The sequence below is a fragment of the Meles meles genome, chromosome 21 (assembly GCF_922984935.1).
Source record: "Meles meles chromosome 21, mMelMel3.1 paternal haplotype, whole genome shotgun sequence".
NCBI classification, from domain to species: Eukaryota; Metazoa; Chordata; class Mammalia; order Carnivora; family Mustelidae; genus Meles; species Meles meles.
In genome coordinates, this window is record NC_060086.1 from 20,253,797 (window position 1) to 20,271,250 (window position 17,454).

The 17,454-nt window shown below is 52.9% G+C and overlaps 2 protein-coding genes across 2 annotated transcripts; one reads left to right on the top strand and one right to left on the bottom strand.

The window, feature by feature from the left end:
• Nucleotides 1-552: 552 nt before the first annotated feature.
• Nucleotides 553-4,796, bottom strand: ZNF48 (zinc finger protein 48). Its single transcript, XM_045994253.1, has 3 exons — nt 4,599-4,796; nt 4,338-4,431; nt 553-3,176 (listed from the first exon to the last, which is right to left on the bottom strand). The coding sequence occupies exons 2-3, from the start codon at nt 4,414-4,416 to the stop codon at nt 1,375-1,377; spliced, it is 1,881 nt and encodes a 626-aa protein (XP_045850209.1). The 5' UTR covers nt 4,417-4,431; nt 4,599-4,796; the 3' UTR covers nt 553-1,374.
• On the top strand, nt 4,472-17,290 carry SEPTIN1 (septin 1). Its single transcript, XM_045992939.1, has 12 exons — nt 4,472-4,544; nt 13,236-13,345; nt 13,524-13,614; nt 13,727-13,813; nt 14,041-14,164; nt 14,474-14,608; nt 14,704-14,821; nt 15,694-15,795; nt 15,936-16,035; nt 16,254-16,419; nt 16,661-16,751; nt 16,856-17,290. The coding sequence occupies exons 1-12, from the start codon at nt 4,472-4,474 to the stop codon at nt 16,940-16,942; spliced, it is 1,284 nt and encodes a 427-aa protein (XP_045848895.1). The 3' UTR covers nt 16,943-17,290.
• The last annotated feature ends 164 nt before the right edge of the window (nt 17,291-17,454 follow it).

Here is a 17,454-nt window from a genome sequence, read left to right on the forward strand (position 1 = left end):
GGAATTGGGAGTCTTGCTCTTGATGACGCAGGGGTCGCTGGGAAAATATGGTTGCTTTTTCCGGGGGATGAAGAGGCATCCCCTTTGCCCTCCCTTTGGACTAAGCAGTCAAATGACCTGCTTCTCGCCAAAAAAAAAAAAAAAAAAAAAAAAATGGGTCTCAGGGAGGCGGGGCTTCCCAGTAGGCAGAGCCTCAGTGTGGGGGACCTCCGTGCCTGAACTAGACAGACAACCACATTTCTCCCTCCCCCACCTGTCGCCATAGCAACGGCGCTCACCGATCTACTCTCCCCCCCCCTCCCCCGGGCGCCGAGTGTTTTTCCTTTTAGGGGTCGTGCTCGATGTTGTGACGTAGGTGGCTCCTGTGGACAGCCAGAACTCAGGTCTGGGGCATCAGCTGACAGCCCTGATGGCCGTTTTTTCCAACCAGCTGGAAAGCGGCTGACTATTCCAACTTCTTTATTTGACCGGCTCGAAGAGGGCAAGGGACCCTCACAAGGTTACCCATGGCTTCACGCGTGGTGAAGTACACATACACATACACAAGCAGAGTCCAAGCTTCAGACAAGAAAGTTTATTGGCGAGGAGATACACGGAGATGTGACCATCCTGCCTTGGAGCTTCCCTGGCCTCTCCTCACTCCAGTCCTGCCCTCACCCAGCCACTCTGTCTCTGCTGCCGTCCACCAGGACCTGGGCTTGGCATTGAGTGTATGACTGCTCCTCCTGCTGTTTCTGGTCTATTCAGCCAGTGTCCACACGTTAGGGCTGGTTGGGGTTCTCCAGGGCAGGAAGGTCTGGGCTGTCCAACAGTACCCTTCCTGGCTAAGACTATGTCTAGTGGCCTGAGACTGCATACTGCAATCCACATAGCAATACTCTTCTCATCAGAAGGTTCAAGATGCCCCCTGCCTCTCTACCACCCCCAAACTCCTGAAGTCTCACTGCTGTGGCTCCTAAAGTCAAAACAACCCTGTTTGGTGCTGGCCAGGGTGCTGGTCTCCTAGAGGCAAAGTTGGGTGGGATCAATTCTTAACAGGTTAAGAGGCAGCAGAATTTAGTTTTTTAGGGCCCTCAGGCTAAGGCCGGTTTATTCATCCAATAAGTATTGAGTGCCTACACTATTCAGAATATGAGGCAGTGTTCTAGAAGCTGGGGGTACAGACCATACCGTTAAGGTCCTGACTGAGCCCAGCCAGGACAGTTTCCTGAGCTTCAAGGTCATTGTCTCCAATCTCTATTTCTATCTATTCACTCCTTTCTCCGACTTCTTCCCCTCCTCTCCCTCCCACCACCTCCCCGGCCCTTTAGTCTCTGCTTAAGCAGCAGACACCCTCCCTTTGGTCTCCTGGGCTTCCATCTTCCCTGGACCCCATCATTCCAGTCCTGTTGGTGGCTCCTCCTTGAGGGGCCTTGCCCGACCATCCCCTGTCCCAAAGGGCCTCAGAACCAAGTGCCCACGCTGGTGCTTGATGCGGGCAGAACTGTCCCCAAAACCTTTGCCACACTCTGCGCACTTATATGGCTTCTCCCCAGTGTGTGTTCGCCTGTGTTTGACCAGATCTGAACTCCGGGGGAATTCTTTCCCACAGAAGCCACACACATGGGGCTGGCTGGGTCCGGAGGGCTGGGCTCTGGCTCGGGGTCGAGGGGCTGTGGGGGCAGGGCCAGGGGGGTTGTGTGGCCTCAGGAGAGTGGATGGTGGGTGTGGCCGAGCCCGTTCACCACGGTGGGTACGGAGGTGCTTGACTCGGGCTGAGCTGTCAGCAAAACCCTTGCCGCACTCGGGACAGAGGTAGGGTTTCTCCCCTGTGTGCACGCGATGGTGTTTCACCAGGTCCGAGCTTCGGCGGAAGCCCTTGCCACACTCAGGGCACTTGTGGGGCTTGTCCCCTGCCAGTGGTGGGGGGGGCTCCCCAGCTTGGGGGCCCCCGGGCTCTGGCTCCAAGCCAGGCAGGCCAAACGGCCCATCACCTGAGTGTGAAGGGCTTCGAGGTGTCAGCGGGGGGCTCGTGCCAAGAGGAGGTGGGGGTGGGCTTGAGCTGGGGGGAGGGCTGGGGATCAGGGGGGCCAGGGGGTAGCCTGGGAAGCTAAAGTCCTGGGGCTCCATGTGAGTGAGGCGGTGACGGAGAAGGGTGGAACTGAGGCTGAAGGTGCGGTCACATTCTGGGCAGGCATGAGGCCTCTCCCCACTGTGGGTGCGGAGGTGTTTGACCCGGGCAGAGCTGTCAGCGAAGCCCTTGCCACACTCAGGACACAGGTAGGGCTTCTCTCCTGTGTGCACCCGCAGGTGCTTCACCAGGTCTGAACCCCGGGCAAACTCCTTTCCACACACGTCACAGCCAAAGGGTTTGGGCCCCAGGTGACTGCGCTGGTGGCTCAGAAGGCTGCAGCTGAGCACAAATCTTTTGCCACAATCAGTGCAGATATATGGCTTGTCCTGGGCCCTGGGTCCCTGGGTGGCTGCCGTGGCTGCTCGAGAAGGCTGCCGTCTGGGCACCACGGGCCGGGGAGGCTGCTCCCCCCGGTGTGTCCGCTGGTGCTTTATACGAGCAGAACTGTCACCAAAGCCCTTGCCACAGATGCCACACTTGTAGGGCTTCTCACCCGTATGTGTCCGCTGGTGTTTCACCAGGTCAGAACTCTGCCGGAAGCTCTTGCCACACTCGCCGCAGATAGTAGGGCGTTCACCAGCCGGGATCCTGGACCGAGGAATCTTTGGGGGGCCTTGGGCTGGTGGTCGGGCTCTGTAGGACTTCTCACCACTATGAGTTCGCTGATGTTTTATACGGGCAGAGCTATCCCCAAAGCCCTTGCCGCAGACCCCACACTTGTAGGGCTTCTCCCCTGTATGGGTCCGCTGGTGCTTCACCAGATCTGACATCTGCCGAAAACTCTTGCCACACTCACCACACACAGCAGCCCGATCACTAGCCTGGCCCCAACGTGGCTCTCCCAGGAGCCGGGGACCTCTGTCCCGAGCCTGAGGTTTTCCTGGTCCCTCTCTCTGGACCCACAAGTCATCCCAGGTCTGGATGCCTTCAGGTTTGAGAGAGGCATTTCCTACTTCATGACCTGGGGCCAAATCTTCCTCTTCCTTGAACCCCAAGTCATCCTCCTGTGGGGTATGTTCAAACTCATCCGGCTGAGAAATCTCCACATTCTCACTCCCTATACCTGGGAAAGAAAAGGGAGCAATAGACCCTGCCCTTTGGCTCAGCCCCTGTCTTTGATAACAATTTCCCCAGGAAGGCTTCGTTGACAATCTGCGGTCACAAGGATGCTCTCCCTCTCTCTCCTCTGAACTTTTGAAATATTATTGCTGCCTTTCATTAACAATGGTAATTTCTTTAATGTGTGCCCTTAACATGTGCCAGTCACCGAACTAGGCATCACTGAATCCTTGCAAACAATGCTATGAGATAATACAGTTACTACTCCGTTTTCATAGACAGGAAGACTCAGAGAATTTAAGTTACTAGCTCAAGGTTATAAAGGTTAGAAAGTAGCAAAGCCACGTTTCTAACTCAGTTCTGTCTAATTCCCAAGCCTGTATTAACCACGTTATACTGTCTCTATTTGGAAAAACTAGTATTTGCTATTTCTATTATATCTTCCTATATTAGCCCATCCTGTAATTTATTACTTCAATCATCTTGCATGTACTTGAGAGAACCCAGACACACGCCTGTCCCTCAAAATGCATAGGGTTGGTAGGAAAGAGATGATCAAGCACAAATAATTATAATTGTGGGCTCAGAGTATCTGCTGTCACAGGAGAGAGAGGAAATAAGGAGACAGGGCCACGCTTTCACAACAATAGAAAACAGCAAACCATGGAGAGGAATGGAAGATAAAGCTGGAAAGGGATGTTGGGACTAGATTAAGCATGTAAGGCCTAGATCGAACACTAGGCTTTTGATTAGTAAGCAGAAGGGAGCTAGGGAAGGTTTCTGAGAAGGGAAACAGGATTAAATCTGGACTTGGATCAATGTGGCCGCTGAGTGCATCACTGAAGAGAACAGGGATGTGGGGAAGCTGTTGCAATTGTCAGGATGAGATAAAACGAGGCCTGAAGTAGGGCAGAGGCAGTGAGGCTGGTGATGATTGTCGAGGAGCAGGGAGAGTCCTTGAGATGGAGCCCCTCACGGTCTAACGCACAGTAGGGGCTCAGAAACGTTGGCTCTTTAACCTCGGTTTTTGCTCCCCTCCCCCTCCCCCTGGAAGCACAGTTCAAGTCCGATTTTTCTGGGTCTCGGCCAGACACAGCCCAACACCAGAGTCCCCACCCGGCCTTTACCTGCCGCTGGCCCTCTGCCGCCCCGCCCCGGCCCTCACCTGTGCGGGCGCTTCTCAGCTGCTCCCTCTCCTCTGCGCCCTGGAGATCCGGGCCCCAGGGCTCCACCGCGCGCTCCATCGCCCGCACACCGCCCTGAGCAAGGGGACAGACACAATCCCACGGTCACACAGCCATGTGCGGCCCGCGGCGCCCTGTCGCTGCCCTCTGCCGGCCAGCGCGAGCACCGGGCAGCGGCCGGGTCCGAGGTGCGGGGCGCGGTTCCCGGTGACCCCCACCCGCGCCGCCGGCCGCCCCTGCACCTGCTGCTCCTTCCGGCCCGCAGCGCCCCCTTCTCCTTCTGGCCGCCTCCGGCTATGTCACCCCAGCACCCTCGCGAGCTCCACTGCCGGGCTCCGCTGCCCGAGCCGCCGGCGGCCCGGGATGCGGGCTCCGCGCCAAATGGGGAGGGGGCTCGGACCCAGGCGTCCCGGGGGCGGGGACGGGAAGCGGAAGCGCTGGTCCTCACCGAGCCGCTCTAGGACCTGGGAGGAGCTGCGCGCCTGTGGGAGCCGCCCGCGTCCTCGGGAGCTCGGTGGCCAGCGGGAGGCCGCGAGCCGCGGACAGGGCTACTCTAAGCCGAGAACAGTGGCCCGAACTCGGTGGTATTAACTATGTACCTCCTGGGCTGGAGCCGGCTGTTGAGGGTCGAAGACGCTTCCTAATTATCGCTGTGTCTGGCTACCGGCGCCGACCTCCGGGGCTGGCGGACTGCGCCAACCACCCCGGCCCGGAGAGACAAAGAGAGATCCGAAGACTGACCCAGGGAAAGGGGTGGGGGAGAGACCACTCCAAACAAAGGGCGGCGGAGGGCGGCGGAGACCCCAGACGGGGCGGGGGCGGGGCGCCGAGACACAGGAAACAAAGCGGGGCCGGTCCGAGAGGCCTAGGGCCGGGGGTGGAGTGGGGAGGGGGGCTGGGCTGGGGGAGACCGAGGCCCGAGCAGCAGCGAAAGGATAGAGGCGGGACTCCAGAGAAATGATGGGGAGAGGGTCGCGGAGCGGAGGCCCTGAGCAAGAGACTCATAAAGTCGTAACCTAAGAGCCCCGAGTCAGAGAGGATACAAAGGCAGAGAGAGAGAGAGACCGAGAGACTGCGACGGCCTAAAAATACTGGAGCAAGAGACTGGCCACCAGAGACAAAGAGATGTAGAAACATGAGAGATAATTATGAAGCCCAGTCGGAGGAACTATAAGAAAAGGAAGGGAATGCGGAGAGAAGCAGGCCAAGAGGCAGAGGAACAAAAGACGGTGAAACAGGCAGAGACAAAGAGATAGAGACACAAAGAAAGAGCCCACGGGGAGACTAGGGGAGAGGTGAACAGACCTACAAAGGCCAAACCCAGGGAGAACCTAAAAACATTAAACCCTGATTCCCAGCTTGGTGCAGCCACCCGCTGCCGGCTGCCATCGCTGGGTCTGTGTTCCCAGGTAGCTGTGCTCTGAGCAAGCTTGCCTTGGGGGAAGAGGGGAGTGCTTGGAAGTGTCCCTTGTTGATCTGAGATAGGGAGGGGTGACTGAGGTTTGTATATTAATTCACATTTAATTAGCATCTTAATGCTAAGCCAAGAGTTTGCGATAAAGAGATTAAACACGTGTAAGATTTGTCCTTGGATGGTTCGATGTGGTAAGCACACCAATCACGAAAAAGAATTGTGAGGGGCATCTGGGTGGCTCAGATGGTGAAGCATCTGCCTTGGGTTCAGGTCGTGATCTCCACATCCTGGGATCAAGCCTCATGTTGGGTTCCCAGCTCAGGGGGGAGTCTGCTTCTCCTTCTCCCTCTGCCTCTCCCCCTGCTTGTGCGCTCTCTCTCTCTCTCCATCTGTGTCTCTCTATCTCTCTCAAATGAATAATCATAAAAAAAAAGAATTGTGAGCGCAGGAGAGAGTTCCATGTACTGGTACAAGATAGTGTGGGAGAGCTGGAAGAATTCTAAGCTGTGGGAATGAGTCTGCATAGCTCTGGGTGCCTGGTGTGCATGGATGTTAGACACTGACAGAAACCAGGACCATAAATCAATCAGCACATACTTAGGGATCACCAACCAATATCTAGACACTGTCTAAGCGCTGAAAATACTCAGGAAGCTCTTGGTCCAGTAGAATATGGAGATGTGCAGGTGATGAGCCAGATTCTCTACCAACCTGATGAGAAAAATATGATGGGAGGGGAGCACAGAAAGATCTGTCGAGTTAGTGGCTGTGGACTCTGTCTTTAAGGCCGTTCCTGCAGTCTGATTCCTGACCTTGTCATTTACTACTGTTTGACCTTGGGGAGTTTTCTTCTGTTTCCTAACCTGTAAAATGGGGATGATAATAGCTAATTTGAGTGGTTAAGAATTCATATGTGTTGGGGCGCCTGAGTGGCTCAGTGGGTTAAGCCTCTGCCTTCTGCTCAGGTCATGATCTCAGGGTCCTGGGATAGAGCCCTGCATGGGGCTGTCTGCTAAGCAGGGAGCCTGCTTCTCCCTCTCTCTCTGCCTGCTGCTCTGCCTACTTGTGATCTCTGTCTGTCAAATGAATAAGTAAAATCTTTTTAAAAAATTCATATGTGTTATATGTATAAAGTGCTTAGCCAAAAATATTAGCTTTTACTCTTTTGGCTGGAGCAACCAAGAAAGAGACTGGCATTTTTGAGCTAAACCTTTCAGAACAGCTCAGATTTCTGCAAAGTCCAGAGCATGTTGAAGTGGGGGATGAATGAAGAACTCCAGGCAGAGGGAATGAAATGAACACCTGCCTACACACTAATTGAAAACCTACTATGTGCTAGAAGTTTGAGATCCAAACATGGTTAAGACCTATTCTCCCAGAGGAAGACAGAATAGTTGTGTTTTAATGTGTCTTGAGTTCACATAATTGGAAAGCAGTGGAAACTGAAGATAGAACAGTACGTTTAGGGGCGCCTGGGTGGCTCAGTGGGTTAAAGCCTCTGCCTTCAGCTCGGGTCATGGTCCCAGGGTCCTGGGATCGAGCCCCACATGGGGCTCTCTGCTTGGCGGGGAGCCTGCTTCCTCCTCTCTCTCTGCCTGCCTCTCTGCCTAGTTGTGATTTCTCTCTGTCAAAGAAATAAAAAAAAAAATTTAAAAAAAAAAAAAAAAAAAAAAAAAGAACAGTACGTTTATTCATTTGTTCCACGAACATTTCCTGGAGCCCCAACAGGTGCCAGGCACTTGAGCTGGAAAACAGAGGTAAGAGGGTACCAAATGACAGAGAGCTAGCCCCTCTTGGAGGAACCTTCCCCTGAAGGGTGGCCGGCCGCACACCATACTCATCACAGAGCTACCTTAGACTTTGGGAAGAGAAAGCGTGGAGTTATTGGGTCTGAACCTGAATTTGGGTCCCAAGGTGCAGAAGCCCCTCTAGAGATGCCTGCTGGGAATATAAGGTTGGTGACAAGATGAAAAAGAACTAATCCAGATGATTAAATGCGAAGATGTCTGTCTACTATATATTACCCCATAGGACTCCCAAGGTAGGATTTTTCTCTGAACAGGCACCAAAACTTATTGCATGAATGAATGGGCATAATTCACTGGAGTAATAAGTGCGTAAATGGAATATTGTGCCACCCATAATTCATGTTATCTCTACAAGCCAAGAGACTTTTTCTTTTTTTTTTTAATATTTTAAAAAATTTATTTATTTGACAGACAGAGATCACAAGTAGGCAGACAGGCAGGCAGACAGAGAGGAGGAAACAGGCTCCCCCCTGAGCAGAGAGCCTGACTTGGGGCTCAATCCCAGGACCCTGGGATCATGACCTGAGCCTAAGGCAGAGGCTTTAACCCAATGAGCCACCTAGGCGCCCCCAAGAGCCTTTTCTGTAGGGCAATTTGTTAACAGGCACAAATGCCTCAAATATGTGACTTCCTTTGACTCAGTAATTCCCCTTACAGAAAAGCCTAAGGAAACCGTGGGACAAGTACACAATGATGGCTCCACAAACATGACCAGCCCAGCCCAGTATTGTTCATCAACTGAGAAAAACCGGAGTCAATCCAAGTAATAACACGTAGAAATGATAATGCAGGTGACCAACAGATACATGAAAAGATGCTCAACATCCCTGATCATCAGGGAAATGCAAATCAAAACTACAATGAGGGGCGCCTGGGTGGCTCAGTGGGTTAAAGCCTCTGCCTTCAGCGCAGGTCATGGTCTCAGGACCCTGGGATCTAGGGTCCATGATCCTAGGGTCCTGGGATCGAGCCCCAGGGCTTGATCAGGCTCTCTGCTCAGTAGGGAGCCTGCTTCCCCCTTTCTCTCTCTGCATACTTATGATCTCTGTCACATAAATAAGTAAATAAGATCTCAAACAAACAAACAAACTACAACGAGACTTCCCCTCACACCTGTCAGAATGACTGAAATCAACTATACAAGAAACAGGTCTTGCCGAGGATGTAGAGAAGAGGGAACCCTCGTGCACTGTTGGTGGGAAGGCAAACTGGTGCCACCACTGTGGAAAACAGTATGGAGGTTCCTCAAGAGGTCAAAAATAGAGCTACCCTACAACCTAGCAATCGCATTACCAGGTATTTACCCAAAGAATACAACAACATTAGTTGAAAGGGATACATGCACCCTGACTTTCATAGCAGCATTATCTACAATAGCCAAATTATGGAAGCAGCCCTGTCCCAGCTGGATCCCGGGATCATAACCTGAGCCAAAGGCAGATACTTAACGACTGAGCCACCCAGGCGCCCCTGTAAATGAAATCTCTTTAAAAATAAATTAATAATGGGGCGCCTGGGTGGTTCAGTTGGTTATGCTTTGGCTCGGGTGATGGTCCTGGGGTCCTGGGATGGAGCCCTACGTCGGGCTCCCTGCTCCCCAGGGAGTCTGCTTCTCCCTCTCCCACTCCCCCTGCTTGTGTTCCCTCTCTCGCTGTGTCTCTCTGTCAAATAAATAAATAAGCTCTTTAAATAAAGAAAGGAAGAAATAAATAAAGAAAGAAAATCATAAGAGAAAATACCTTTATAGGGACATATTTATGGGGGAAAAAAATCTTCATATAAGTGCCCCCGCCTGCACAGCTTAAACCAGTGCTGGTCAAGGGTCCATCGTACTTGTGCCCCCCAAAGGGGAGGAGCTCCGAGTTTTAATTAAGACCTTAGGCCTGCTCAGCTTGATAAGAAATGCAGGAGGAAGGGCTGTGGTGGAGTGAGGAGGGTTATAATTATCCCTTCCCTTGGCTTCTCCAAGTCCTCTGTTTATCTCCTTGTTGCATGACATTTTTAGCACCCGCGCTCTGTGGCACGCTTACGGGTGGCTGTCTCCATCTCCCCAGAGGGCCACAATGCTGAGTCCCTGTTTGGATCCTCGGCAAGGAGCAGTCACTAAGTTTGGGATGGTGACACTGTCATAGCCCTCTGCACAAGTCATGCTCGCGGTAACTAGCATTCTGTAGGAGCTTATCTCAAATGCTGGATACTGAACTAAGAGCGTTATGTTCATTAGACCATATAATCCCCATTGTGACCCTAAGAGGTACAATTATTAATTTAACATTTAACAGATAAAGAATTGAAGTCACAGAGAAGTAAAGGATGCCCAAGATCACACAGCAAGATCGTACATCTCTTAATCCTCTGATGGTGGGGGTGGGGGCGCGGGGGGACCTGGGTGGTTCAGTCATTAAGCATCTGCCTTTGGCTCAGGTCATGATCCCAGGACCCTGGGATCTAGCCCAGCATTGGGCTCCCTGCTCCCCGGAGAGCCTGCTTTTCCCTTTCCCACTCCCCTGCTTGTGTTCCTTCTCTCGCTGTGTCTCTGTCTAATAAATAAATAAAATCTTTTTAAAAAATCCTCTGACCCTTGAACAACTTCTGAGTTTAATGTGGCAGGAGATTCTAATCCTCCATTTGATGGATAAGGAAAGTAAGACCCGGAGAGGTCCTGGACTTGATGTCCAAGGTTACACGAAGGGGACAGTGATAAAAATAAATTTGAGTAAGGACGGATATAGACATGGCAACATGGATGGATCTTAAAAAATAGTGCAGAAGGGGGTGCCTGGCTAGCTCAATCAGAACAGCTGCAATCTTGATCTTGGGGTCATGAGTTCAAGCCCCACATTGGGTGTACAGATTACTTTTTTAAAAAGCTTTAAAAAGTTTTAAAAAGATAGTGCTGAATGAAAAAGTTAACAAATATGTATTCATATATATGTGTGTGTATGTATACATATGTATATATAAGACCATTTGTGTAAACATGTAATGTTACTACACATTTTTTCGAAATGTACACAAACCAAAAAACTACACACGAAGCACATTAGGGTGGTTGCCTTAGGGCGAGGGATAGGAATGAGCTATGATGTGTACCAGTCTGCTCCAGCTGCCATAACAAAAAAGCACAAGCTGGGAGTCTTAAACGACAGACGTTGATTTTTCTCATAGTTCTGGAGACTGGAAGTCTCAACTCCCAGCAGCAGCAGAGCTGGTTTCTGGCCTCCTTGGCTGGCAAAGAGCCAGCTTCTCACAGTGGCTTTATGTGGTCATGTGGCCTTTCCTCTGCGCCTATGCAGAGATCACAGGTGTCTCTTCTTATAAGGAAACCAGATCTATGGGATCAGGGGTCCTTACAACTTCATTTAACCTCAATTACCTTCTTCTTCTTCTTTTTTTAAAATTTAATTTAATTTATTTATTTATTTGACAGAGAAAGCGAGAGAGGGAACACAAGCAGGGGGAGTGGGAGAGAGAGAAGCAGCCTTCCCGTTGAGCAGGGAGCCAGATGCAGGACTCGATCCCAGGACCCTGGAATCATGACCTGAGCTAAAGGCAGACACTTAACAACTGACCCACCCAGGCGCCCCCTCAATTACCTTCTTAAAGGCCCTCTTTCCAAGTCACACTGAGGGTTAGAGCTCCAGCACATGAATTTGGGACTGGGGCACCAGGGGAGACACATAATTGAGTCCACAACAGCGGGTAACAGGGAAATAATAAATAGAAACACAAGGAGTGGAGAAAGAAAATGAGGTTGGAGCAGTAGACATGATCGAGCTCAAGTCAGGCCTTTGAGGCCCTAGGCGGAGACTAGCTGTAGAGGCTCAGAAAGATGACTCAGTTCATAAAGGCTAAAGCCTACAGTTCATACAGGGCTCGTGTACACAGCTAATCGGACTCCAAAGCTCATGGCATCCAAAACTACTCGGGAGTCCTTAAAACCAAATGGAAATGTGTGTATTTCATTTTACCAGGAAAAATGGAGTTTAGAGAGGCAGTGACTCGCCCAAGGTCCCATAATAAGTGGGAGAACTGAGGTTTGCAGAGCTTTCTGCCTCCAAAGCATGGCTCCTTTTACATGCTTTGCTAGCCTTGGGCCATGATCAACTTCATTCACTCATTACTTCATGCACACATTCATCTAGGATATTACTTTCCCACACCTGCTTTGTGGCAGGCCCAGGGCAAGACGCTGAGGATGTAGAAATGAAGAGGACATGGTCCGTGACCTCAGAAAGCTCAGTCAGTAGAAAAGATAGCCAGATAAGCAAATGCAAGCACTGGGGAGAGGTCTGTGGAAGGTGTTAAGAGAGTTTGGAGGAGGGAAAATGACTGTTCCTGGCATAATTGGGCAAGATTTCCTAGAGGAGCAAGAAGAGATCTTGGAATCAAACCCTTGAAAGATCTGGAAGAGCAGAAGGAAAAGCTCAATGTGGACAGAGTGAAGGATGTGGGCACTCTCCAAGGAGGAGTGAGGGGTGGTTGAGGAGGTCAGATGTGGAAAGCTCTGGCTGCCAGGCCAGAACTCAGACTTAATTCTGAAGTTACTGGGAAGGCCCTGAAGGAGTTACATCAGGGGACTGCCTTGGACAGGATTCTAATGGAAGGTCTCTCTGGCAGTGCTATCCAAAGACTTGAAGTCCTTTTAAGAATCAGTTGCACAGGGGGGTCTGGGTGGCTCAGTGGGTTAAGCCTCTGCCTTCGGCTCAGGTCATGGTCTCAGGGTCCTGGGATCAAGCCCCGTATCGGGCTCTCTGCTCAGCGGGGAGCCTGCTCCCCACCCCCACTCTCTGCCTGACTCTCTGCCTACTTGTGATCTCTCTCTCTCTCTGTGTGTCAAATAAATAATTAAAAAATCTTAAAAAAATAAAAGTTGGGGCGCCTGAGTGGCTCAGTGGATTGAGCCGCTGCCTTCGGCTCGGGTCATGATCTCAGGGTCCTGGGATGGAGCCCCGCATCGGGCTCTCTGCTCTGCAGGGAGCCTGCTTCCTCCTCTCTCTCTGCCGGCCTCTCTGCCTACTTGTGATCTCTCTCTCTGTCAAATAAAAAATTAAATCTTAAAAAAAAAAGAAAAAAAAAGAATCAGTTGCACAAAGGGGTGCCTGAGGGGCTCAGTGGTTAAGTGCCTTTAGCTTGTGTCATGATCTTAGGGTCCTGAGATCAAGCCTCTGGGTGAGCTCCCTGCTTAGCTGGGGGTCTGCTTCTCTCTCTCCCTCTGCCCCTCTCCTTTCCCCTCCTCCCCTATTCGTGTGTAGAGTGCTCTCTCTCTCTCCCAAATGAATAAATAAAATCTTAAAAAAAAAAATCAATTGCATGAAAAAAAGAAAAAGAATCAGTTACTCAAGCTGGTAAGGAAATTGATGGCCCCTTCCATCTCTAATCCTATTATGACTTTTGGTCCACTGAGACCCTGGGAACTTTTTTTTTAATCATTCCAGTCAAAGCCTTCATCTCACTTGTTAGAGATACCAGTCTGCTTCCTTCCTCTCTGCCTACAACCCTCCCTCCCACCAGGGTGATGGGGCTATAGTAGGGGCTCGGAATAAGGGTGTGCAGAGAATTGAGGTGCCGAAGCTTCCCATGGGGGGATAGCCAAAGGGATCCAGGAAGTGAGAACTCCAGATATTCTTGGTCTTGGCTCTCCCCACCCGTTCGAGCATCTCAGCTTCCTACACTGCCCGCCCCCTTATTTGCCACACTCAACTTCCTGCCCCACCAGAGGAAGTGGGGAGAGACAACAGGTGCAGCGACAGCTAGCAGGGTCATGGTGAGTCCTTCTGCCCCAGAATACAGGCATCTCTGCCTTCAGCCCCCAACCCCCAGAGTAGCCAGACTCAGGTCAACCCACAGTAGGCTGACTTCTCTCCCGCAAGGGCAGGAGGTTATCCTGAGGGCCCTGCCTGCCGCTCCCAGCAGCCTCATACTGTCTGCCCTCGCACCAACAGGACAAGGAGTATGTGGGTTTCGCCGCCCTCCCCAACCAGCTGCACCGCAAGTCCGTCAAGAAGGGTTTTGACTTCACACTCATGGTAGCAGGTCTGATGGGTTTTGGACAGGGGACCAGTGGTGGGGGCTGGGAGTGGGCTTCCTCCAGAGACCCTGGCTGTCTCTTCCCCTGACCAGGTGGGAGGGTCTGTCTTGTCTACAGGGGAGTCAGGCCTGGGAAAATCCACCCTCATCAACAGCCTGTTTCTCACCAATCTCTACGAGGACCGGCAACTGCCAGAGGCCAGTGGTAAGACCCACCCGTTCTCTCCAGGGACTCTGTCTCTCCCTTCCCCAGGCTGTGCTCTCTTTCTTTTCATTTGGCTCTTCCCCTGACTTTCTGGGGAACTTGGGCAGCTTGTTGCTTTTCTCTGAGACTCACCTGAAAAATGGGTGGGACAACTGTGACTCTGAGAAGGGAAATCAGTCCCGGCTCAGACCCTTACCCAGCTCCCTGGCCTCTCCCCGCCCCCACAGCTCGCTTGACACAAACGCTGACCATTGAGCGCCGGGGTGTGGAGATCGAGGAGGGGGGTATTAAGGTGAAGCTGACTGTGGTGGACACACCTGGCTTCGGGGACTCGGTGGATTGCTCAGACTGGTGAGGAGCAGGGGAAGGAGCGGGGACTAAGCTGCCTGATGTGGCTTCTCTGTGAAGACAAGGGCTCAGTTCCAGGGCTGATCTGCTCTGCCCCTGCCCTCCCCAAAAGGTGGGGCCTGCTTCTGGGGGCCACGTGGCCCAGAGTGCCGGGTGCTTCCCAACATCTGACTACACCCTGCCGATCTCTCCTGATGTCTTTGGTTGGAGTCCAAGACACTCGTTCCCACCCCCATAGTCCTGGCTGGCCTTGCCCCTCCCTTGCCCTGCAGCCGCTCTTCTCTGACTGTACTCCCTCGCCCCACACCCCAGCTGGCAGCCTGTGGTGCGCTACATCGAGGAGCAATTCGAGCAGTATCTGAGGGATGAGAGCGGCCTGAACCGGAAGAACATTCAGGATTCCCGTGTCCACTGCTGCCTCTACTTCATCTCCCCCTTTGGCCGAGGGTCTGGGGGACACCCTGGGGGGTGGGGGTATTTGGGGAGGGGCAGGGAGGGTTTCTGTGGCCTAAGGCTGAGCCCTGACCAATCACTCCATGCAGGCTCCGGCCCCTTGATGTGGCCTTCCTCCGGGCAGTGCACGAAAAGGTCAACATCATCCCGGTCATTGGCAAAGCGGATGCCCTGATGCCGAAGGAAACCCAGGCTCTCAAGCAGAAGGTAGTCTGGTGACCTCTGGTTGCTTTGGTCCAATGTGAAGCCAGAAGTCATTATCACATCTGAGCTTGGCTTTGACTTCTTTGATCTTGGGATTGCCTTTGGGAAGCCTAATGGGTCAAGCTACACTGTGGGAGAAAGTTTCCAAGGAAGGCTGAAGGAGCCATGTCCCTGGAGGCCCAGAATACAATCCCCAGACTGGATACTTGGCTAAGGCCTATTTGAGGGTGGCCGCAAAGACTTAATGACTCCTGACATCCCTCCAGCCCTGGGAGGATGACCTGCCTTGTGACTTCAGAGGCCCCTCCCACTCTTTCTGCTTAGGCCTCTCTCTCCAGGGCCTTTGGTGTCTCCCTCATCTTACAATCTTTCCAGGCCTCAGTCATCCCTGTTAGGGTGTCTTGTCTCTTTTTCACCATCTATATCTCTCTCGTTGTCTGAGATTTACTTTTAAGATTATTTCTTTATTTCTTTATTTTTGATTTTTATTTATTTTTTAAGTAGGCTCCACGCCGAGCGTGGAGCCCAACATGGAGCTTGAACTCACAACCCTGAGATGAAGGCGTGAGCTGAAAGCAAGCTGGATGCTTAACCCACTGAGCCAACCAAGCGCCCCAAGATTTTAAGTCATCTCTACACCCAATGTGGGGCTCAGACTCATGACCCTGAGATTAAGAGTCACATGCTCTACTGACTGAGCCTGCCAGGCGCCACTCTGAGATTTTGGTTTGGGGCATCCTGTATGTTACCATCTCTTTCATGTCTTCCTCTCTGTCCCTGACCACCGGGAACCTGCATCTCACTGGGTCCAGCCATGCAATGTCTGCAGCTCACAGCCTCTCTGTTTCTCACCGTCTGTGCATGTCTGCTCTTAGATCCGGGACCAGCTGAAAGAGGAGGAGATCAACATCTACCAGTTCCCTGACTGTGACTCTGATGAGGATGAAGACTTCAAGAGGCAGGATGCAGAAATGAAGGTGCAGAGGCAAAGGAGGAAGGCGCAAAGAAGCGAGGGAGGCGGATGTGGAGGTGGAGGCTGACAAGGTTTCGGGGGGGGGGGGGGTGCAGGGTGGGGTTGGGGGTGTTCCAACGGTGATCCCTGACTCTTGCCTTCCAGGAAAGCATCCCTTTCGCAGTGGTTGGTTCCTGTGAGGTTGTGAGGGATGGCGGAACCCGTCCAGTGAGGGGACGCCGCTACTCCTGGGGTACTGTGGAGGGTGAGTAAGGTGGGCACGCCTTCTGAGGCCAACAGTTAGCCCAGAACGGCTCTTCGTCAACCGCACCCAACACATGAAGTCGGGAGTCCTAAGAGCTAAAAGAGGGGTCCTGGGACTTCAAACCCTCACCTAGACCAGGGGCAGGACTCGGGGCAGACCCGACCCGGCCAATAGGGCTGGACTCAAAGCTTCCTGACGCTCGCCGGTCCGCCCCGCAGTGGAGAACCCACATCACTGCGACTTCCTGAACCTGCGACGGATGCTGGTGCAGACCCACCTGCAGGACCTGAAGGAGGTGACCCACGATCTGCTCTACGAGGGCTACCGGGCCCGCTGCCTCCAGAGCCTGGCCCGGCCTGGGGCTCGTGATCGGGCCAGTCGGAGGTGAGAGTCCGACCTGAGTCCCAGGGGCTCCCAAGTTCCGGCCCTCACAGTCCCGGACCCGGCCTTCGGCATCCAGACCACTCTCCCAGAATCTTTCCCCGCCCACTTCTCTTACGGCAATTGAAAAGACAGGGCCCTGCCTCCTAGACCCCAACCTCACCCCACGCCCCGCCCCGCTTCTGCGACCCACAACGGAGTGTCCCGCTCTTGATTCCCTGTCCCTTTTCCCCCCGCCCCCTAGTAAGCTCTCCCGCCAGAGCGCCACAGAGATCCCGCTGCCCATGCTGCCTCTGGCAGACACCGAGAAGTTGATCCGCGAGAAAGACGAAGAGGTGAGCTAGGATCTCTCTCCCCCTCCTCCCCCCAAGGCCCCAAGTCCTCTTCGAAGTCCCTCTCGCCTCCCCGACCCCACGCCTACAATCTTGCCCCCGTACAGCTGCGCCGCATGCAAGAGATGCTGGAGAAGATGCAGGCCCAGATGCAGCAGAGCCAGACTCAGGGAGAGCAGTCGGATTCTCTCTGAGGACCCCGCCCCGCCCTGCTTTACCTCGGCTCCGCCTTCAGTCGGTCTCCTGACCAATCCTGGAGCCCCAGCCCGAGAGGCCCGCCCCGGCAGGCGGCTCGCGGGCTAACAGATTTGCCCAGTCCCCAGTCTGTAGCCCCGCCTTTGTCCCCGCCCCAGCTTCCAGCCCCGCCCCTGGCCCCCACCACGCGGCTTTTCAATCAAGTTGTGACTTCAATAAAAGCAATTTCAGGGATGGGGTGGCTCAGTCTGTTCAAGTGTGGGACTCTTGATTTCGGCTCAGGTCACGATCTCAGGGTCTGGGATCTAGCAGCCCTGGGCTCCCTGTTCAGCGGGGAGTCTGCTAGATATTTTCTCTCTCTCTCCCTCCCTCTGCACCGCCCCCCCCCGCCTTGCTCGCGCGCTTTCTCTAATAAATAAATCGGTAAATATTAAATAATAAATAATAAAACCAGTTTCCCTGAGGCCACGCGAGTCTTCCTTTCCCAGCGGGAGTAAGTGGCGGGTGGAAC